Source organism: Protopterus annectens, chromosome 8.part1 (assembly GCF_019279795.1).
Source record: "Protopterus annectens isolate FY-2018-M chromosome 8.part1, PAN1.0, whole genome shotgun sequence".
Lineage (NCBI taxonomy): Eukaryota > Metazoa > Chordata > Ceratodontiformes > Protopteridae > Protopterus > Protopterus annectens.
In genome coordinates this window covers 112,888,755-112,913,858 of record NC_056742.1, presented here as the reverse complement: position 1 = coordinate 112,913,858, position 25,104 = coordinate 112,888,755, and the positions used below count along the sequence as shown (strand labels likewise).

The 25,104-nt window shown below is 39.7% G+C and overlaps 1 protein-coding gene across 1 annotated transcript in view; it reads right to left on the bottom strand.

Annotated features, from left to right (window-relative positions):
* Window positions 1-25,104, bottom strand: part of LOC122810226 (AFG3-like protein 1) — a 1,103,851-nt gene that overhangs the window by 455,696 nt on the left and 623,051 nt on the right. The window contains exons 10-11 of the mRNA XM_044081735.1: window positions 19,635-19,788; window positions 3,279-3,386 (exon numbers count right to left, since the gene is read on the bottom strand). Of these exons, the coding sequence (XP_043937670.1) occupies window positions 3,279-3,386; window positions 19,635-19,788 (262 nt within the window). The remainder of the gene's footprint in view (window positions 1-3,278; window positions 3,387-19,634; window positions 19,789-25,104) is intronic.

The window sequence follows — 25,104 nt, the reverse complement described above, 5'->3', positions numbered from 1 at the left end:
GCACATCCCTTTTTCATCCCAACTCAATTTAATAAACACCCTCTCCTAACAGCAACCACTACTGACTTCTTAAGATGAAGCCTTCTCTATTCTCAGTTCAAGAACCTAGGATTTTATTTCCACAGACATACGTCTCCACTTTCATACTTCAAACTAAAATAAAAGCTTTTCTGAAACAGCAAGTTTCCTGCTCCTTCCAACCCATTCACTTGAACCAGCTCCTTTCCTGCTCACCACTCCCACCCTTCAATTACATCATCCTTTACCTTACTCTTTCACACTTGTGTGCACACACATATACATAACATACATACACATCATTTTGAAATCAGGCTTCTAAGAGTAAGCACAATGTATTTCAATCAGTCTTATAAATATTGTACCTTAATACTGTTAACTCTGTGGTGCAGCGGTAGCATTGTTGCCACACAGCAAGAGGTTCTCCCGTTCGATTCTCGGCTGGAATGTGGGGAGTGCCTTCTGTGTGTAGTCTGCATGTCCTCTCCACGGTTGGGTGGGCGTTCGAAAGACATGCGTAAATGGGCGTGCCTTCGTTGAAGGTTGAACGTCGAGCTGGCACCTCGGCGTTTGTCAAAATCTACTGCCAATCATTAGCGGACCGGAGTTCCGCTGTGGCGACCCCTAACCGGGAAAAGCCGAAAGACAACAACAATACTGTTAACTCTACATTCAACTATTCCTACAAAGTTTTGAAGCATTTTATAAGGCATATACTTGGTATGCTGCCTTATACTTCAAATGAGAGAGTATGTATCTCACATAATCTCATCTGATATTATTTATAGATTCATAGCTACTGCAAGGCCACTGAGTTGCACAACCATTGTCTCTTTGTCAGTATCCTCTCTCAGGTAGCACATTTCTCCAGAAAGGCCGTACCAGTCAATCCTGTAGTAAATTTTTGGATACCTGTCCAGTCATCTAGGTTATGATTAAAATAAGATAGCGAGTCAAATTGCTTAACAAGCAGAAGTTTATTCCAGATGTTTCTGAGGCACTAGGTTATAACCCTGTCCTTCCATGTTTTCTTTATCTGTTTGTGAAGATTTAGGACCCTGGTGCTAGTACTTTTGGAGAGAATAGACTTGTGAAGAAACTAAGTTGAAAGTAAAACCTATTATTTTACCAGGCTGTATCTAAAATGGGTTAAATAGGATTATACCTCAACCAAACAACAAATAGCAATTGAAACTGCTTTCACATTACAACAGCAGCTTTATGTAGAATTGTTAATGTGATCTGATTCAACCTGTGTAAACTATAGCCATTTTTGACAGCAGTATACATTTCCTATTTAATAGTCTTCATTCTCAAGTTAAAGTTGTCAAAAATGATATTTTGGAAGAAATATTATTTTTATTACATATTTTAATATTTGTACTCCATAATATCACACAATCTACTTAAATGTGACTAGCCCGGAAAATTCAGTTATTTTCTGCTACTCGCACTGCAAGTTTCTGTCCTTAAGTGCAGTGTTGAAAAGTTTCCAAATTCGATACCTAGTAGCAAATCTTTGAATTCCTCCCACGAACATCAAATTATTAAAGTCTGCACAGATATTAGTTTGCAAAGGAGCACAATGTGGAGAACTGCCATGAGTGTCATCACTTCAACAGTGGAGAAGAGAGGCTACTGGCCTACCTTACTACCACTAGCATGACGGTCAAAGCAGTCTTCTGGACCAAGCAAGCTTTAGTCCTCCACTTTGGTTGGCAACTTTGCATGTGTAGCCCAAACCGTCAGAGATTATCCTGATGTTATAGCTGCATTTTCTTCCCTCTCCATCTATGTCAAAGTTGCACAGTTTCTTCATGCAATAATTAATTTCCTGAGAAAGCAGCAGCAATATCTGGGCAGCAGTAACACATATCAGTCCTAAAAGATACAAATGATGATTTTCTAAATGCATCTACTTGTCTTCCAAACTCTTAAAACCTCAACAGTGGCTCAACCATTAAACACACTGACACTTGCCCCAAATGCCACCATGTAGTAGACATCTATTTGTCTTTGTTGAGGTGTTTTCCTGGGCAGGTTTCCAAAGATAATTCAACAGTCCTGTTTGGCCTTCACTTTCATTTCCTTTAGAGTGTGAAAAAGTACTTTGCAAAGTTCTAAAAGCATCACTAGTTTGGCAGAAAACATTCCTGGAGAGAGTTTGGGGAGGGGAGGGCGGTTATCAACAAACCTGTAATACCATCTTGATTCAGAAACTCAAGATCTAACTAATTAATGTGGTCTGCCACTAACTACAAAACAACCCCAAAAAGTAACATTACCAGAAATATCCACTTGCAAAAACCCTGTTTGTTAGGACTTTTCTCTGTATTATCATCAATAAACTCAAAGAAAAATTCCCAGGGGCTAGGAAAGGGGCATCTTTCTCCCCTCGATAGTGAGCCTGTGTTTTATGATTTAAAGGGTAAAGACAGCAAATGTCAGAATTCTTTAAAATACATTCAGAAATGTAAAACTCAAAAGTCATATTTAAAAGGTTTAGTGACCAATTTAATTTTGTTTGGAAAATTTACCTTCAGGAAGGAAAAAAAAACAGCAAGAGGCAAGAGCTGATTTCAATGTAAAGCTGACAAACTGAAAAATACAATCACATTTGACATTGAACAATGCTGAGAGCAGTTATGCTGTTGGACAAAAGGTTCTACAGTGCTTTCCTGTGAATATTAATAATCTTCTCTTCTACTTTTTATCTTTTCAAAGATGTTATTGCAAACATTCTAAAATCAAACCTGAAGAGATAATGTATTATAAACAAAAGCTGCTGCAAGCTCAGGGAATTGCTAAAGCTTCAGCACCAAGTGCTTAGCAGTCACAAAAATTAACTTCAAATTCACTTCACAAAATATATAACACCTTTGTGGTGAACTCTTCCTTCAGAGAGCAAGAAGTTCTAGAGGCCAAAGGTAGAGTTTCAAGTAAACTGTGCAAAGGTACCATAAGTGGTAACAGGTCTGGCTGGCGAAGGGATTTAGGACTGGCCAATTCCAAATCATCAAAAGTGAAGAACTGGGACCAGGAAAAGGACAGATGTAGTATAATAAAAGTCAGGCACTACAAACAGAGATAACAGCATACAAATGTCCAAGCCATAGCTACACTTCGTATCTAACCATACCAGTTATTCATGGCTATTAATATTTTTGCATACTGGGGGGGATACTCACAAAGGTAGGCACAAACCACAGCCTGTAATGAAAAGAAAGGCAGGTTTTAATATACTGTTTCTATAAGCTTACCAATGTAAATCTGACGATCAAAGCGTCCAGGTCTCAAAAGTGCAGGATCAAGGATATCGGGGCGGTTTGTCCCTGCAAGGATTACAACATTTGAGCTGGTGTTAAAACCTAGGGGAAAGAACCAAATAAGATTACCAAAAATGGGTGTTACAATGATAGAACTGATTCAGCAGTCTTGATTTTCATTGGCTTGCTGAAAACTGTGAAAGACAAGGAATCACAGGTTGAATATTTTTTTTTAACACAGTGGGGAAAAAAACAACAGAGAAAAATTAGTGCATAATGTACTGATCATAAACTGTTATTTCACACCATGTGTCAGTAAACATTTTCCTTTGCATCAAAACTACTTCTACCAATATACTTTTGTAATTTTACATAGAAATTTTTAAAAGGACAGAAACAATAGTTGGTGTTCAACTTGTAGCACAACACAGTATAACCCCAGGTTGAATAAGGAACGGTTAACTCCTGTCCTGATGCAGAGCAGCAAGTGCATGACTAAAGCTCATTTTTAACATAGTCACACTCACAGTTCAGCAAAACACATTGCCTGCATGGCATCCACAAAACAAGCTGTGCAAGCAGCACTACAGTACCAAACCTCTTGCATTGTAGTGTCCTGAAAGATCATAAACAAACAGTGCTGCTAAATTTAACTGTAGCACTGACACATTTATTCTCTTACTTGTTTACTTCTTCTTCTTATTTCGGCTGCTCCTGTTAGGGGTTGCCACAGTGGATCAACTGTTTCCATTTTTTTCCTGTCCTCTGCATCTTGCTCTGTCACACCAACCACCTGCATGTCCTCTCTCACCACATCCATAAACCTTATCTTAAGCCTTCCTCTTTTCCTTTTACCTGGCAGCTTCATCCTTAGCATCTTTTTCCCATATACTCTGCATCCCTCCTCAGCACATGTCCAAACCAACATAATCTTGCCTCTCTGGCTTTGTCTCCAAACCTTCCAACCTGGGCTGACCCTCTAATATACTTATTCCTAATCCTGTCCATCCTCGTCACACTCAGTGCAAATCTTAACATCTTCATCTCTGCCACGTCAAGCTCTGACTCCTGCCTTTTTGTCAATGCCACTGTCTCAAACCCATATAACACAGCTGGTCTCACTACCTTTCACTCTTACTGGTACTCGTCTGTCACAAATCATTCCTGACACTCTTCTCCACCCACTCCATCCTGCCTGAACTCTCTTCTTCACCTCTCTTCCACACTCACCGTTACTCTGAACTGTTGATCCCAAGTATTTAAACTCATCCATCTTCGCCACCTCTACTCCCTGAATCCTCACCATTCCTCTAACCTCCCTCTCATTCACACACACATATTCTGTCTTAGTCCTGCCGACCTTCATTCCTCTTCTCTCTAGAGCATATCTCCACCTCTCCAGGGTCTCCTCCACCTGTTCCCTACTCTCACTACAGATCACAATGTCATCTGCAAACATCATAGGCCACGGGGACTCCTGTCTGATCTCGTCTGTCAACCTGTCCATCACAATTGCAAATAAGAAAGGGCTCAGAGCTGATCCTTGATGTAATCCCACCTGCATCTTAAATGCATCCGTCACTCCCACCACAGACCTCACCGCTGTCACACTACTCTCGTATTTATCCTGTACCACTCTTACATACTTCTCTGACACTCCCGACTTCCTCATACAATACCACAACTCCTCTCTAGGCACCCTGTCATATGCTTTCTCTAAGTCCACAAAGACATAATGCAACTCCTTCTGACCTTCTCTGTACTTCTCCATTAATACTCTCAGAGCAAACATCGCATCTGTAGCGCTCTTTCCTGGCATGAAACCATACTGCTGATCACTAATCATCACCTCCCTTCTTAACCTAGCTTCCACCACTCTTTCCCATAACTTCATGCTGCGACTGATCAATTTAATCCCTCTGTAGTTACTTCAGCTCTGCACATCACCCTTATTCTTAAAAATCGGTACCAAAACACTTTTTCCATTCCTCAGGCATCCTCTCACTTTCCCAGATTTCATTAAACAATCTAGTTAAAAACTCCACTGCCATTTCACCTAAACACCTCCATGCTTCCACAGGTATGTCACATCTGGACCAACAGCCTTTTCATTCTTCATTCTCTTCATAGCTATCCTTACTTCCTCCTTGCTAATCCACTGCACTTCATGATTCACTATCCGCGCATCATCCAGCCTTCTCTCCCTCTCATTCTCTTCATTCATCAGCCCCTCAAAGCACTCTTTCCATCTGCTCAACACACTCTCCTCGGTTGTGAGTACGTTTCCCTCATTATCCTATCACCCTTACCTGCTGCACATCTTTACTAGCTGAACCACTCTAATGAACTGGTCCAAAGACCCTTTTAAAGGGACAACCCAGGCTGCTAAGTGGCATTCAGTAGCACAATGAAGCGACTGAATCTCATTAAAACATATTTAAAACATTACAGGAAGTCACTGCCTTACCATTTCTATTAAAAGTGTTTCTACCAAATTTCAGCTGCTTTTTTACAAATAGCCCTCAACATAATCAAGTCCACCTCCAGCACTCCAGGCTTTCAGAACTCAATGGAGGTGCTGATGAGATCAAGACTGTGTGCACCTCTGTGTGTGAGTGTCTGCACAATGAGCCAGGTGCAAAAACTGTGAGCTACACGACCTGTCGCAGCCCTGGCTATGGGAATAACTGACTGAGATGCTAGGCCCAGTATCTGGGTGGGTGGGTTTTGACAGCACTGCTGAAAACACAAAATTTTAGTCACAGGCTGCTGCTGTGAGTTTCTTTGACCAATCAGTGCCTACAGAGAAATACCAGCTTTTTAAGTGGGATTTCAGAGGTTACACATTAATCAAATGTGAGCTTTGGAGCATGTCTCAGTCCTGGTAATGGGACTAGCAAAGCCAGGTGTTTCTGTGGAGGACAAGATCACAGAAAATCAAATCAGTTCAAAACATTGATAACTTAGCAATCAAATATCTCAAACAAAGACAGCAGAATTTCAATGCAGACTCACAGAGGATAGAAAGAAAATGTCTTTATCTTGAAACTTTTTTTTGTTCTCCAGTGCCTGCCTGTAACCACCCATTTCTTCCATATCATAGGGGTGAAAGCTGATTTGTGAGGGGCCATTACTTATGGTACGGGATATGAAATGGGATGAAGTAACAGCCAGAATGATTGGAAAATCTCAGGCCAAGATGTAGTACCCATCGTCTAGTTAAAAGTATTAACATCTCTGCATGAAGATTTAGCCAAGAGTAAGAACTAGTTATATGTGCACCTCGAACAGACACCAGCCTGTCTAACAGGAAAAACAACCCTCCTACATAAGAGTGAACCTGCAAGCTACCCTAAAAATTACAGACCAATAACCTGCCTTCTGAAGAAGTATAAACTGTACACTGGAATTGATGCCAACAGAGTTTATACTCATTTAGAAGAAAACTCAGTTATGGCAACAGAACAAAAGGGCAATAAAAGCAAGTCATATGGAACAAAGGATTATTTGTTAATAAAGAAAGTCATAGTGGAGAATTGTAAAACAGGGAAGAATCCCAAGTATGGCATGGATTGACTACATACAAGCATTTGATAGCATCCCACGTTCATGGATAAAAGAGTGCTTAAAAATGTATGTATAAGACACACCCTACACTACCGTGACCATGAAACAGTGGCAGACCACTTTGCAATTAAGCCACGATAAAGGACAAATTATTATTCCAGGGATAAAAATCCAAAGGGGGATATTCCAGGGTGACTGTCACCGTTGCTCTTTTGTCTTGCTCTTAATCCATTAAACTGTCTGCTTAACAGATTAGGTCATGGCTATAATTTGGCTCCCAGAAAGCAACAAAATATTAAAGATCTCTCATCTTCTCTTTGTCAATGATTTAAAACTACATAGCTCATCAGATGAGGAACTGAAAGCACAACTGCAAGTAGTCAAAACTTTTCCAGATGATATAAGAATGTCATTTGGTCTTGATAAATGTGCAAAATCAACCTTTAAAGCAGGAAAGCTGCAGCACCAAGAAAACATCAGTCTGGGACACGAATGTGATATAAAAAAACAACTAAGCAAGAATTGATGAAAACAATAAAACATGAACAAATGCGAATAAAACTTAGTAAGGGATATTTTAGAAGACTTAAATTAATCCTGAAAACAGTGTTGACATCTAGGAACAAAATTCAAGCTGTAAACCAATTTGCTCTTCCTGTCCTAAGTTGCAGTTTTAGCGTAACTGACTGGCCCCAAAAGGTGTTGGATAGATTAGACCGAAAAACAAGAAGGATGCTTCATGCTCAAATGATTTACAAAAGTAAGTACAGACTAACATTACGTATCCCCCATTCCGAAGGCGGCATGGGCCTCCTTGAAACTGATTACATGTACAAATCTGCAATCGTGGGAGTGCATACATATATGTTGACTTCACAAAACCTCAACATAAAGAGAATAAATCTAAGATGACTTACATTCTTAGTCCAGCAGAAGCATATCGGCGTCAAGTGGGAATAGAAATAAAACCAGAAGTAGATAAAAATCAGGCAACAACTGAAAGTGCCAAAAAACAAAAGAAAGATTATAAACTGAAGGATCAGATGGCAAGGCAAGAAATGTGGAAAATGCGTAAATACAGATGCAAGTATCCTCATGTTGATCAGGATCGAACGCAGGAATGGTTAAGGAGAGGTGAATTCAAGCCAAAAGATGAAAGGTTAACATTGGCAGCTCAAGACAGTGGGCTACATACACATTGGTTTACAAAGTCCATTGAATATGTGGGAGAAATAGACAAATGTAGGTTTTGCAAAATAGAACTGGAAACAACTGCATACCTTGTTGCTGGTTGTGCTATACTAATGGCAGGAGGACTGCATACTGAAAGGCATAACAATGTGGCAAGATTGTTGCACTGGGGATTGTGCAAATATTATAACACTGAAGTAGCTGAAAAACACTGGAAACATGAGCCACAAAGCATCATAGAACCTTATGAAGCCAACATCACATGGGATCACACATTACCAACAGCTCAATAGACAGATGCGAGAAGACCAGACACAGTGTTCCATGAAAAGAAGGCGAAAGTAGCATTGATCACTGAAATCACTACACCCAGTGACTACAATGTCTTGCACAGAGAGACACAAAGCCATAAAATATCAGGATTTCCAGGCAGAAATGACAGCAATGTAGAATAAAGATACCCAGGCAGTTCCAATAGTAGTAGGAGCAAAGGGTCTTATAAAAATAAATCTATAATCATATTTAGATAGGTTACCAATACATGTAAGCTCCATATGAACTGCAGGAGTCGTCATTACTGGGCACTTTGTGGGTGCTGTGAAAGGCACTTCTGGCTGACATCAAAAATTGAAAATACTAACTTCATGAACTTTAATCATACTTTGACTTAGGAATGGCATTCATTCCTGTCATGGTATTAGAAACCCAAAGGATTTGGAGAAATTAAAATAAAGAGAGTATTAGTAACTCCACAGGAAAACCACAAATGGGGCAAAAGGATTGCATGGCCCACTATGTCAAATAATGAAGACAGACCAAGAAGGACCAAAATGGACTAAGACAGTTGATCACTTGTCATTATAGCCTTCTTCTTTCGGCTGCTCCCATCAGGGGTCGCCACAGCAGATCAGCTGTTTCCATTTCTTCCTGTCCTCTGCATCTTGTTCTGTCACACCAGCCACCTGCATGTCCTCTCTCACCGCATCCATAAACCTTATCTTAGGCCTTCCTCTTTTCCTGTTACCTGGCAGCTTCATCCTTAGCATCTTTTTCCCAATATACTCTGCATCCCTCCTCAGCACATGTCCAAACCAACATAATCTTGCCTCTCTGGCTTTCTCTCCAAACCTTCCAACCTGGGTTGACCCTCTAATATACTTATTCCTAATCCTGTCCATCCTCGTCACACCGAGTGCAAATCTTAACATCTTCAACTCTGCCACGTCAAGCTCTGACTCCTGTCTTTTTGTCAATGCCACTGTCTCCAACCCATATAACATAGCTGGTCTCACTACCCTCTTGTAGACCTTCCCTTTCGTTCTTACTGGCACTCGTCTGTCACAAATCACTCCTGACACTCTTCTCCAACCACTCCATCCTGCCTGTACTATTTTCTTCACCTCTCTTCCACACTCACCATTACTCTGAACTGTTGATCCCAAGTATTTAAACTCATCCACCTTCGCCACCTCTACTCCCTGCATCCTCACCATTCCTCTATCCTCCCTCTCATTCACACACATATATTCTGTCTTAGTCCTGCTGACCTTCATTTCTCTTCTCTCTAGAGCATATCTCCACCTCTCCAGGTTCTCCTCCACCTGTTCCCTACTCTCACTACAGATCACAATGTCATCTGCAAACATCATAGTCACTTGTCATTATAGTAATTGCAGAAAACCCATGCAAGGACTGTCTCGGTCCTGTGTCAAATGAAAACCAGACTGAATTACATCAAACTTGATATCTCTGTAGGACAAAATGAAGCAGGGAACATTAGTCTAGATAATCTTACCAACAAATGCAGGATGAGGTTGTAAATTATCAAGATCACTGGGATCTAAATTATACTATTGTAAGATGGAGTCATCAAGACGTCCTTTATTGCAAGTGGAAATGTTCTCATACCCAAAGAAAAGAAAACAATTTTATAAATCTCAGAGCTAAACAAAGTCAAAGAATCGGTCTTGTACGGTATGATTACAAGATCCAGATAACTGGCTGCATGCTGGAAACCAAGGTAAAGAACACATGAAAGTAGTACACTGAAATGCACATTAGTTCCATGGGCAAGTTTCCTCAAAAGTACCATAAGCTCCTCTGAACTTAGCACAGTAGCAGAAAACAATTCAATGACACAAGTTTAGCTACAAAGAACTGAGCAGGGAACTTGCCTTTTTCTGAAGAATATGTTCTACAGGTGGTAGGACTGGTAAGCTTAAGGTGATTATCAACTGAATCAGTAAAGCTGGTTTTGTTAAATGAGGCAAGTATTCACAGTGACTTACTATGCAAGATCTCAGCTTGAAACAGGCATCACAGTGCTCATCAAGCAGTACGCTTATCATCAGAGAGGCTGGAACCACCTTCATTTATGCTCTACCCCCAAATCCCATCTCCTAGCCTGAAGGAACTAAAGGTCAAACCAAAGCTCAGGCAGGGCAAAGTGGACAGGTCAAATATGAAATGAGGTAAGTAGATCAAGGGGAGGATCTCAAGGCCATATTGCAGGCTGCAAGAATGCTCATCTGGTCCACATGCACTGGGTACAGAGAGGAACTACTGGAAGATTAGGAGCAAAGTGATCAACTATTACAGCTTTGAGACTCCTGCATCCCATTAAAGAATGGGAATCTGTAACTGGGATAACGTTGCTGCAACCTGATCAAGGTGGTAATAACACCCATAAGTCACATTACACCTCCATGTCAGAAACACTGAATTAAGAGTAGGTCAAAATTTGATGGGAAGTAGTGGCAACCATGTGAATGAAGTCAGAACCCTTGATAATGGAGAGGAATTCACAGACAACATTGAGGCAGATATTGAAGTCATCCATCACTAACCATTTAGTGGATACCAATTACTTTGTCAAGAAGGCAGTCTGTAAACTTTTGAATTAATACACAGCTGGGAGGATGGCAGATGAAGCAGCAGCCATGGTTAGCTTTTGTAGCCACAACATACTCAAATGAGTTAATAAAATCAATTTTGACTGCTGTCAATCATAAAGCAGGAAAAATAAGTAAAAAGTAAATTGCAGTGCAACTTTATCCCAAATGTTATCCAGTTTAAGAAGTTGAATTAAAGAAAGCCCAGAGGACACTGCAGTTGCCAGATGAGGAATAACATTCTCATTCAGCCAGGTCTGTATAATAATGTCCTAGAAACATAAGGATACCAAACAGATGTACCCAAGTATAAAATTATGAAGAAAAAAATGGTTCCCATCAGGGTACATATGTCCTGAACTCAAATCATACAACCACATGAAAGACCACAAAGACTAAATGTCATGAGGAAAAGCAAAGCGGGCATCTTGATTTTTGAATCAGCAAGAAAGTTCTGAAATTACATAAGCCAATGTCCAACTTATACTGGCAAGCTAGGAAGCATCAGAGTTGGACTATGCCACACCAAGAGGGAAGGATCCTAAGCACTGAAATCATGTAGGACCTACAGGGGGCAACTAGTGGCCGAGCCCCAGTAGTAAGGACTTCCAACAGTGATCTTAAAAGAAGAATGGCTGAAAAATATACATATGTGCCAGTCTCATAAAAATCTATTTTTCCCTGCAGTTTCACACATACAGAGACAGCACCTAAAGGACACCTACACAGAAAGATGCTTTCTACCCAACAACCTTACCTATGCATATAAAATAAAGAACAAACATTCTTCTCACATGACAAAAAAGTGGAAGGTTTACATTTTTCAATACTTCCTTCATCACTCCTTTTTCTAACCTTAGCTGTGTTTTTGAGAGTTGTATTTAAAATGGAAACATCAATGACCACTTTCTCTGGAAATAACATGGTAACTATATTTATGAACATTAACAGATGTATTGCATATTGGGGTCTATATCATCAGAGCAAAAGTTCAAAAGAATGAATGCTCTTAACGAAAATGCCAGATATCGAAACACTTTTTCTGGGGTGGCAGAACAGTGAGGATAGGAATATTTGCCCTTTGCTCACTGTAGTGCGACCTCGGAGTTGGAATATATATTTAGCGGTGGGTGTGAGGGGAGGGGGTGCAGCCTCACACAATATAATGCTCGATGTTTGTGCCTTTTCGATGTTTGAGCGTTCGTTCTTTTGAACTTTCGCTCTTATGATACAGACCCGCATATTGCATCTGTTAACATACCACATTAGCAAACATTGCTTAAGATGTTAGTGTGATTTCTGAAAACAACTTTGCTCAAGTCATTTCATAACTCATTATTGATATTCATAATTACTGGAATGAAAATCAGTTAATTTTTAACCCGTTCCCACAAAATATGAAATTTGTTTTGTTTTCATATACAAAGTACTACCAATCTTCATTAATCTTACTGAACTGTAATTTAAAACCTCCTATGTTCACCTCTACAGACTTCACTCCAAGATGCTTCTCAAGCCTCATATTTTATAGTACATGATCAAATTTAGGGAGGTCTCATCTTAATCGTGTGACTTTGCTTTAGCATTTGTACTGCAAATATGCAAATACTTAAGTATGAGCTGGGCAAACAAATAAGGCAAGCATTCAGTACAAACTCTTTGGAGCAGAGACTGCAAACAGGCATTAAACAACCACGTCAAGTCTTGTGCAGCTAACCTCAACAATTCACAGGAAACATCAAAGACAGTTTCAGACACACAGTGGAGTATGAAATGCATATTGTATTTAATAAAAATGGCTGAAAGGTTTAACAAGCAGCATCAATTCATGCAGTAAACAAAGAACATGCAATAAAGAACACAGCCATATACAGTGCAATTCAAAAGGGATTTAGTCTTCTAGTGCCCCAAGCATACACACTCTAAGGACACATCCCAAAGAGGAATTGTCTTTTTATAAACTTTCATAAAATTACATCACACTGATTAAAGCAGAACTACCTAAACATCCTCCTTACAAGGCCCAAAGAAAAACATGCCATGGAACTTCAATAAGAACAGCAGGTAAAACAGTATTAAAATTTACAATAGCTAATGCCATATAGCTGCTGGAGAAATTTGGGAGCACTACCACAGGACCATAATCTGCTCCAGTATATACCAATTTGCTTACATGTCCAGAAGAGGAAAATATGTTAACAGGGCACCTTCTTCCTGCAAAACGTTATACATTATTCTTTGTTTACTGGTAATCCGCATTTTATAGCCAGAAGAATAAACATATCCCTTTGGAATTGTGATCCTTGTGGCTGTATTCATTACCCTTTTGATGAAATTCATCTTTCACTGATGCAAGCACATAAATAAAAATAGAAGAAATCATGAAAGGATCTTCAGCAGTTACAGTGCCTACTTCTAAAAAAAAAAAAAAAAAAAAAGAGTAAGCAAACAGAAAGAAAGACCAAAAAAACAAAAAACAACATGCGAGTACCATGATCACAAAATCTGAACTCCATAACTCAAACCAGATGAACAGTAAACGGCATGCATCATTACAACAGACATGTCTTTTGTACACTGCAGCATGGGGCTTGATAAATGGCATGATGGCCTTCAGCAGCACAGAACTTGGAAACTCTAATTTTCCAAATCAAGCAGTAACACAATTGTAAAGTATGGGTGGATATCTACATTATGGAAATTACAAGCTAAGAATCTTATACTCAAATGACTTAAATCTATATAAAGGTATATTGTTTTAGACGCAACTGGCCTGAAAAGTAAGCATGCACAACTGCACCACACGGAGGGTTTTGATTAGTCTACATTTTTATTTGTAGATTAACTTCACCTTCTGATCTCTTAAATGAAAGTTGCATACTTATTATTGTGACATCTGTGAGAAGTTTGATCCATCTTCTACATCAGGACTTCATGCCACAGGCATTGAGACCATCTAGCACCCAAAGCCTTCTCAAGGAGCTTTGATCCCTCTCTAATCTCACCATGTTTCTCTCCGCCTTGCCCTGCAATTGTTCTGATGAAGTTAAATATTGGCATCTGTTGGCCAGATTCACAAAAATTAGGGAAACTAGAAAAGAACAAGAAGCAGTAGAAGCCAGATCATCCCGATCTAGAGGATGGGGCAAAAACTGTTTACAGCGATAGATCATACTTATTATAGATAAGCTTTCATATCCGATGAAAAGTGATGCATCTTTAGTAATCTTCAAGACAAAATAACTAATACTTCTAGGTGTTTCTGGTCATGACAACATTCCTTTGACACTGGTAGCTCCAAAGGATTGTCTTGTTCTCAAAGTCATGTTCAGTTTGTAGCGTTTGGAGAAGGAATTTAGTTAAGACCAGATGGCCACAGCATGTATGTCATCTACTGAAGAACTACATAGAAAAGATGATACATGCGTCAATGATTCTGTTTGAATGGGCTTTTGGAGTAGCTGACCAGTTTCCCCATTTTTAGATAGCAGAATTTTATCCAGCCTGCTAACCACCCAGTGTTATTTTGGACATTTAGACTTCTCTTCTCTTTGAGGAAGAGGCATATTAGTAGTTATTTGTCACTCTCTTGTAATGTCCAATTAAGATAAACAAATAAAAATGTGACTGTCTATGAAAGTCCACACAATGGAATAACTGCTGGACTAAGAAGGAAAGATTACCAGGAGGATGATGACTCGACTTTTAGTATCAGTGGCAACTTCAGGCATGAAAAGGCAGTTAGTTCTGATGGCTACCCATTTTTAATGGAAGACTAAACACGAAGACCTGACTGACAAAGCTTGTAAATCTGTGCTCCTCCTTGCTGAAGTTATGGTGACAAAGAAATGAGTCTTCCAAAATAGAATTCTTAGATCATTAACAGCTGCCAGTGCAAATGGTGACTTGTTTATCTTCACCACTATAAAACAAAGGTCCTAGGATAGAATGGGGTTTGCTGACTCAGAAAAAAGTAAAAAAGACTACACACCTAAGTGAAAATCAATTTGCTATAAGGCAAACCATGATGGAGGAATAACTAAGCCATCTGTCAGACATGTCCAAGACATTTTGCAGCACTGCAGAAAGATATGCTGACTTAGGGTGTACACTTTAGCCCTACATTCATATGGAGAAGTGCATCCATTTGTTTTTATAAGCTGGAGAAGCTCAATTTTGGTGTAGCAAGGTCTTAATAAGGTTTGCCAGAAGAGGGAGGCATCAGATTTTTGAAGGGAATGAGTAGAAAGTCCATCCAACAGGTGTGGATGCAGTTGTTTGGCAGGGCTAAAGAAGAAGTTAAGAGAATTACTGTGGCTTAACATGCTACGCCTTCCTGGGTGAACCTAGCTACCAGCAGTGTTGCTGGGGACATGAAGTAGCCTATTGCTCCACTAGCACATGTCTCACTGGCTTTTATAAGGGGTGGGGATGAGTGATAAGTACAGGCAACTCTTTGTATTTAATGGAAAGGCAAAACGGTTGATTACTGTCTCTCTCTCTCAATCTGCAAAAGATCTTGTTGGCTATCCCTTGACTTAACATTCAATGTGAGAGAAGGAGGAGGAGGCTTTCACCTAGTGAGCTGTCTTCTTCGAGAAATGTCTGCTGTCATCAGAAAGTGAAAGCTGTCTATGACCACTTCCCTTTTCTGTAAAGGGGACATGAATGAGTCCCCCTCCACCTGCTGATGTACCACAGTACTACCATTATTTTGTGAAGAGTGTACTGGAAGGCCTTCAATATCTATTGCACAGCCCTTGGCTCTAAGATGTGGGTCTGTGATTCCACAAAATAGTTTGTCCATGGAAATGCCTCTGCCAGACAGATGCATCTGTGGTAGCACTGCACTTGAAAGAAATTGGCCACAACAAACGTCTCCTAACACTTACCAAGCAAGTGGATTCCTACTGCATTTGGTTATGTGGATGCTCTCAGAGAGGAGCTGTTCCTGCTGAATTTACTGCTCTTACAGTATCCAGTGCAACATTATAATGTATGATTTGGCATGGGCACCAAGAAATTATACAATGACTGGCCATTGGTATTTGAAAATGTGCAAGCTGATTGGCCAAGCCCAACCAGCGTGCCCTTTATAAATCCCAGAATATACCAACAGAAAAAGGTCCAGTCACCCAGACTTCTTTCCGTTCGTATATTCCAAAACTTTTACTTTTTCCCCCAACAAAAATGAAAAAAATAGTTCATACTCCGGACATACCAGAGAGGCAGAATGGAAGAAATACAAAGAAAATCAGGTATATCATTTAACATTAAAGGCACATACCTGATTTTCTTTGCAATTCCTCCATTCTCTCTCTCTCTCCTACCCCTAAAGTAGCCCAAACTTTTTTTTTAATAAAAAAAAAAAAAAAAAAAGAAAAGAAAAACGGAGCAACGGAGACTTTCTTTTCTCCATTGCTTCCTTTTCAAAGCACTGATGTACTGGGTATGCGTGGGAACGGAAGTCCCATACGCATGTGCAGTACATCAAAACAAGGCAGCAGTAATACCACCAGCTGCGGAAGAACAGTAGCGCACCATTATACAAAGACATTATTTAAGAAAAATAAGTATTTTTTTTCTTAAATAATGTCATTGTACAAATAGCAATAACCGATTCCGTGGTTGTGGTATACTGAAAGTTACCCACGGTTGGCTTTATTCAATCACTGGGCTTTGTCCTCATGATTAAACCACACCAACCATGGGTACATCTTCAATATACCACACCACATCATCGGTTACTGCTTAAATAGTTACTACCATATACCACAAAACTCTTGAGAGAGGATTCTGCAGTGGGTTTTGGAGAAACACTTGGGTCTCACAAGACAACTTGGAGTATTTGACATTCAGCTATAAAGAAAAATTCTACTGACTAAGATGACAAAGTACAGCCAAAGAAACACCACTTTGAGAAGACAAGTTTGACTGTAATGACCAGAGAGGGATACAACCTTATTAGTGACTGACTGTGCTAAACCAATTAGTCTAAAGGGGCTGCATAAAAGGAGCTAATCACCCAAGTATGGAAAGGTTTCTGATCCACTACAGCTGTTGGTGGGCTGCAACTACTGCCTTACATTTGAAGAACACCCTGTGAGCTGTTCTTAGACTGAAAGGCAAACTCCTGAACTGGTAAGCGAGTGATTTGTTTGACCCAAATACACAGTGATGTCTGAGAACTTTCGTGTATTTTTATGTGAAGGTAGGCATCCTGGAGGACTAAGCAGCACATCTAATCCCCTTGTGACACACAAGGTACAATTGTCTGATACCAAGATCATTCTGAAATTTTCAGGGAATGTATTGGTGTAGGCCACCCAATAATGGACTGAGGTCATTTGTTTTCTTTGGAACCAAAAAGAATCTGGAATAAATTCTTGCCCACTCTGATAGAGTGGGCCCTCTTGGATAATTCTGTCTTTTGTAGGAGGTTGAGAACCTGTTGTTTTATACAGACATCTGGCAGGCCAGGGCATCTTGCAAGGACATTACAGAGGAGGGTGCAGGAATTAGTGTGTTTTTTTTTCTCACGCATTATGTACGGACACCTGTCTTTGATGACTTCAGGAGTGCTGCTGACTATCCTCTGGCTGAATGTAACCCTTTGAAGAGCAGCAGACACCATGACCATGCCATCTGCAACCTTCCTAAAAGCTGTCCTGCTGAGTCTAGCCCTAACAGTCCCCTGACAATATGGGTTGCATCAGAACTACATTTGACACTGGCTCATCTCCTTTTTTATTACAAGAATGCCTCAAGGGTTATAATGTCTGCACTGTTATCTAGAAAAAAAACATTATAGTTCATTAGGCGATTGCCTTAATGGCATCTAGTAAATGAATGCTTTGAACTACTTATCCTAGAGTGAGACACCTTACAATACTCACTGGAAAACACCCTGTAAGTGCTTTCACACACAACAGCAACTGACAAGACTCCATTCCAGGCATCCCTAGTATTTGCCAGCATAGTCAAGAACCTCATATGAGAGGAACATGGCAACATAAATTTTGAAATTACCCTGAACTGTATGGCTTTAGGCAGGGATTGTGGGAAATAATTACTAGGATACATGACAAAGATGGAATTGGAAAAATATGAACTATTCAGAGTCTCTTATGGTGAATGGGTCACCAAGGCAGTTATCAAATTTGTAGGATCCATTACTGATAACAGCAAAGATAGCCATCATAAAAATGGAAACGGTCATGTCCCTTACTATTAGTGACGTGAGGGACATGAAAGAGGTCTTTGAACAAAGCGAAGGGAGATCACCGTGGAAAGCAAAGCACAATAAAATGCTAAATGTCTTCCATGGTTCATTTACTCAGGAATTAGAGGGGAAACAGCAGAGTAGGACAAGTAGCCAAATGTTGCAGGTGTGTGTATGGGGGGGTCTCCCCCTTACCAATGTCTTGAGTAAGGCATATAGAATAATAATAAGGTAAACAAGTTAGCATAAATTAGAAGAACATGTTAAAGTAAAGAAACTGTTTATAGACGTTAAACTGAAACAGAGCTAGTGACTTACAGATGTAACTGTTACATTGACCTCAGATGGTAAAAAATATAATATCGTCACATTTGGTAGACTACCTCTCCCCGCAATACAGCACTGATAACACCCATCTCCAAAATGATAATGTCAGAGACCTTGGGATATGGACTGACAATTCCCTCTCCTTTGATCATTATGTAACAATGGTAGTCAGAAAGTCATACCTGGCATAACAAATTGCCAGAGGAAAATCACTCGGGTCTAACGAGGTCATTGTTCCCTTATACTCAGCACTAATTAGGTCATTCATTGAATACAGTGTCTCCCTTGGGATGTACCTCACTGGACATATCAAGACAACCAGAAACACTAGAGTTCTTAACTAAAAAAAAAATCACTCGCTTGAAATTGGTAAGCTATCAGAAAAGCCTGGAAGCGCTTTCCCTATATTTAATATGTTACAGAATCTGACAGGATCTACATCCCATCTTTTGCCATTACAAAGACAGTAGTCCTGGATCATTTGTATTTCCATATATTAAAAAGTCCCACAAATACAAGAATCAGTGACCTAAATCTTCACCAACAGGTGAAGAGATAGGTTCATTACCCAGCACTCTTCCCACCTCTGGAAAAGACTCCCACTGCAAATTAAGCAGTGCTACAATACATTAGCATCCTTCAAATGAGAACTGGATGGCTGGATGGGTATTTGTGAATTCATGTCTGGCTTGACTAATCTGGCCAGACTAAGAGAAGGCTGAGTCTGAGGGTAGATACTGGCAAGGTGTAAACGGTCACAAGATTCAGATGCACAATAATTCTAAAGATTTTGATAAGGAAGAGTATATTCTGTTTTATTTCTTGCTTTGTATATAGCTCCAGAGTTTTTTCATTTCTGTATAATCTCGGAGTTATCTTATTCTGTAGGTTCTGAAAAGTCTGGTGACTTCTCAATAAAGCTAATAAAGAAGTTTTGTTCCAGGCAGGCTGAGAATGAACTTTTGCATGTGAGCAAATTCAGTAAACCATGGTTTTCTGTACAGACGACAGGTCTAGTATCATCTTCCTAATAGCAGCGCCCATGGAAGAAGCACCCATGGAAGAATCTACAATGCTTTGTTTTACTAAAATACATAATGTTGCTAAAGTAAAGCAGATGAAAGATATCACTTCATTACTCATTTCACTTACCATCCATCTCCACTAAAAGCTGGTTCAGTGTGTTTTCTTGCTCACTCTGACCACCAAAGTTCCCACGTCCACGCTTTCGACCAACTGCATCAATCTCATCGATAAACAGGATACACGGAGCATGTTTTCGAGCCATTGCAAACATATCCCTCACCTGCAGTTGCCCAAAGTCAGTAAAATGATCAACACTAAAATATTTTGCTGTCACCTACATATTCATTTTACATTTTTGTTCCCTCCTAAATATCACAGAACATATACAGATGTCAACAGAAAGATAAATCAGACTACCTAGTTTTTTTCAATTTGCTGCAACAAGCCCCATGCGACTGCCTCTTATTTTTCTCAATGTATTTTTTTTACCTGATCCATGGCCCTGAAGCTCTCATTTGTCTTCTGATCCACTGCATCTACAGCCATCTGGAAATGTACCCCCCCCCCCTCAGCTAACTTCTATACACTGCCCTTCCACCAGTGTCCTTTTTTATATTTCAAGTCTACTTACCTAATCTCTAGCGATTTAATATGTTCATATCAAGCCACCCCCACCTCCCTTTCCTTTTCTAGAATATGGATTTCTCAAAACTCTAGTCTCAGCTCATAAACACTCTCTCTCCCTTGATCATTCTGGTGGCCTTTTTTTGGGAGCCTTTCCAACAGAACTTAACTTTTCCTTGAATGATCTCCAAACATACAGAATGACCAACAACTGGCATAAACAGCAATATATACATCAACAGAAATACCTCAATATCTGATATATATATACTCCTGGTTATAAACACTTGACAATTCTTACCACTATTATTTTAGTTTGTTCTTGGTGGCTTACATTAGATGTGGTCTGTAAACTCCAAGACTTTCACCACCACTACACCTGACATTATGGTTTCAATCTACCCAAACTTGCACAATTTTGCTGTTGAACCCAAAGTGCATGGCACTTTCCAGAACTGAACTCTACCTGTGCCACCTTACCCCTTCTGTCATTTTACAGTCCTCCCTAAGGTTAGCCCAATCGACAGCTGCCCACTACTGCTACATTAGCATCACCTTTCATTTTTTAAAATTTTGTTGCACCTAAATTCAGTGCTTCATATATCGTACCACATCTCACCAGCTCTATTTTAAATTAGCATCAGCAACAACATGTCTCACAGACTAGTGAAGCAAAGTATCAGATGATCACAAAACATGCAGCATGTTATAGAATGACAGGGAAAATCCACACAAATTATGTATATAAAATGATGTGATAAATACTTGCACAACATATGTTCCTCAGTATAGGTACATGATTTCAGCACACCAAGTTACTTCACTTAATTGTCCTGTATATGCTGTCCTTTCCTTGACTTGAACCATGTTGTGGTGGAAAGGCCTTGTGTGTGCCAATAATGAAAGTTAAATAAAACAGATTCACTTCTCCTATGGTGAAATCACAAATTAAAAGATCTAACCTCCAAAACCTTAATGACAGGTCGTAGCAATACAAAATTATAATATTTCAGCTGCTGTGGAGACAGATGAAAGCTGTAGCAAAATATCTCCAGTTGTATTGGAACATTACTGCTACTGGTACACAGATTTTCAGCTTGTCAAGTCTACATGGTTGCTCCTGATATGTTAACTTCCCTCCAGTTAAAATAACTGATATGCAAGTTTTTACCATGAATAACTATCTCTATAAAACAGGGCGGCCGCGGTGGTGCAGTTGTTAACATTGCAACCTCATAGCTAAAGGTTCTCTGGTTCGATCCTCGGCTGGGGTGCCTTCTGTGCGGGTCTGCATGTCCTCCTTGTGGTCACGTGGGTTTCCTCCTACATCTCAAAGACATGCTGTAGGTCGACTGGACACTCTAAATTGGCCCTAGGCATGAGTGCGTGCATGTGTGTGCCTTCTGTGGAAGGTTGGGTGTCGGATTGGCAACTTACATTGTTAAACTCCACTGCCAATCATGAGTGGACAAGGTGAACCGTTGTGGCAACCCCTAAGCGGGAAAAGCCGAAAGAAGAACTATCTCTATAAAACAAGCCCTAAAACAACAAAATATAGACAAACATTCAAGATCACCAAATCTAGTAGTCTCTAATCATAAGTCTGCATTGCATGCATGTGGCAGTACTCTGCATCCTTGCCTCAGTCAAGGTGTCTAACAGTCAATCGGTCAGCTACTACTGTGCTGAGCAATCATTTAGGGGATACCCTCTGCCTAAACCACATGGCGATATTAAATAAGCCAACACAAACCTATACATCACCTTTTCTGAGTAACTATAACCAGCAAGCCCATCTTCTTTCTGGCACATTAAGCAAGATGAAGACAATATTTTTATAACAACTTTTTGACCCCCATCCATTATCAAACTTTTATCACTATCTGGTTCACTTGTTCCCACAGACTTCCAGGCTATTTAGGACACCAGCAGAGGAGAGATACAAATTGTAACCATTATCTGGTGAGGAATTAGGAGATTTTTTTTTTTGATGTTCCACAGCAAAACACACACACACACGATGGACAGCATTGGGCAGTGACTCCTACATTAAGCCAGTGTGAGTGCGTGGCCCACATATTTGCGACTCCCAGCTGAAGTTTTGTGTACTCTTTGGCCTGCTTATGCTTTCCAAAGTCCTTGCAATAACAGCTGCACTACTGGGTTTACTCCAGTGGACATTCCTACAGTGACATTCAGCTACCTCCCTCTCTTCAGGATGAGAAAACTCAAAGTGCCTGCCTACTCCCTTTCTTCCCTGGCTTAATCTCCATCACCCAAGCCACTAGATGAAATAACCTTGTTGAGTGTAATCACAGCTGAAACTTCTATATACGAAAGCCATCCAGTCACAGAGTTTTGCAAGGTGGTTCATTCTCCACGTTCACGGACAACCAGCACAGCAAATGACCAAAAAAAAAAAACCTACTGACATTGCCAGAGAACTTACAAGATGCATATTCTACCCTACATAAGGCAAAAAGCCCAGATGACAAGCCTGGGAAGAGGTTTCTACCTTCTAAGAATAGGAAAGGAAAAATGAAAGACTACCTGAAGACAGATAAATTCCAGACATTGGCTTTATTACAGAGAACAAGTTCAGCAAGCCTACAGAGATCTCTAGGTTCATAGGTAGGTACGAGGCTATCGGCCCTGGGGCCTACACAAGCCCAGCCAAAAAGGTACCCTGGCTTTTGCCACCCAAGAAAATTATTTTCCTGTGCCACTGTCGAGCAGAGCCATGGAGGTGATCCCCAGGGTGAATTTCCTATTTCCCATCTAATCATCAAGATTTTTCTTGAAGAGCGCTAATGAGGAGCTTTGTTTGATATAGATAGGTAGTTTATTCCAGAGTATGGGAAGTCTCTGGGACAGGAATCTATCCCTCCGGCATGTTCTGTTTATTGATCTAGATCAAAAGATGTCTCAAGATCCTTCTTCTAAAGCTCAACGGCATTCCTCATCCCACTTTCACCAGCATGTGTGTTCACTATCTCATAGTGAGGAGGAAGCCAATGAACCCTTCTGAAGACAAACTAAGAAAGGGATTAAAAATAACTCTAGAGTAATTCTACTACTGAACAAATGTTTACAGCAACTGGGTCAACACAAATGCTTTCATTAGAGAAAGCAATACGTACAAGACTACTACTGTATATCCAAGCACTGATGCTTCCTTGACTATAAAGGTTTGTCAGTGCAGAGTCCAAGGACAGTAACTGTGATCCTCAAAAAGTGAGCATGTTAATTGTGAATAAGGGGAATATATACTATGATTGTAGTAACTCTTATGTACTCTCCTGACTTCAAGGTACAGTGATCTCAGTTACTAAACAGTAGGGATGGATAAATGTTTAAAAAGTTGAAAAGTATTCTTATTGCAACTGAAACACTTCAATTTTCAAGATGTTGGAACTGGTGTTATTGGGCATCACACTTCCACTAGGCAGACTTAAAAACTGTTGTAGCTTGTGACTAAAGGGATGTCCACATCACAAAGGCTATGATACCAGTTGGTGACTGATGAACAGGCCATCACCTTTACACAGCCTATCATATGCACTCAATTTACCCAAACACCAGAAACAGCCAAAAATCATCTACAAAAAATTCAACAGCAAGTTCTGTGAAGTTCTGGCTCAAGGAGTACTTCGAAGACTTTCAGCAATATTGTCACACAAATCTCTCTGTCACACTTACAGTCAATGACAAAAAAGAAAGAATTCAAGACATTCACTCACTGAGCATAATGAATTCACTGACAGTATCACTTAGCATCACTTGGACTCGTTTAATAAAAATTAAAATATCTGGATTTAAGTCCTGCTTTACAAAAAAAAAAATAGTGCACAAGATAAGATGGCATCTTAAACAACCAAAAGATAAACATCTCAAAAAGCTCATCAAGTCACAAGAAAAAAAATGGAAAATGGGAAGACAAGGCAAAGGAAAACAAGCTTTACATTGTTACTCTTGATATGCAAAGCTTCTTTCATAATGTGAGGGCATATTGAAGTGCAAGACCTCCATGTCCTCCTCCCAGCTGCTTTACAGAGTCCAACGGATAGATGTCACGGTCATAAATAAACTTCAGCACACTGCAAGAGATCTCCTAAAGCTATTCCCACCATTAAAGAAATCAAATCGGCCATTAAGCAAATTAATAAAAGGAAAAGAATAATTATTATGCTTTGTGGTATTGCATTTTTTTTGTACTGTAAGTCTTTGGGTGGAAATAGGCAAGTAGCACTCGAGTCCCATTACTCCTCCACATCAGGAACAATGAAGAACATCTTATGAATGTCAGCAGTGTTACAGTTTCAGGAAGGGAGACAAGTTCTGTAACATGGATACCAAACTGCCAATTAGACAGAATCCACATATCTAAAAGCAGCAGATGCCACCTTAGCAAGCTTAAAGGCGACAAGTGGTATTTCTGAAGTCTCAGTACTTATACCCCTTCTATTCAACATATACTAATGGGATTTCCAAACCATTAACCCAGACATATAGTTAACTAAATTTGCAGACCACTGCAAACTGGGTGTTGCTGCTTGCTCAGCATCCAATTTCATGTACTACAGCCAAAAGCAAAGTCAAGGCAAAACAGCTAAACGTAACTCAGTAATTCAAACTGGAACAAAACAAGGTGAGTAAACCAAGACATGAACGTCCACAGGAAGAGTTTATTCACTACAAGCCTTCAAGTCAAAGACTCTTTCTCAAGTACAAATAACCAACTAAAACCACACATTAAATACTTAAGCCAGCCAATCAAAATGTACTAATTAACTAAGTATTCCCCTTAAAGGTAAAACATTTAAAATATACTCAGTAATTGAATAAAAATCATAAACAAATACTTAAATAGACATCTAAACACAAACATAAGAACTCAAACTTTAAAATAGGTTTTATACCATTAACTTATTAACCTTGGTAATACATCAGCTCTAAAAAAGTTAATCCATTT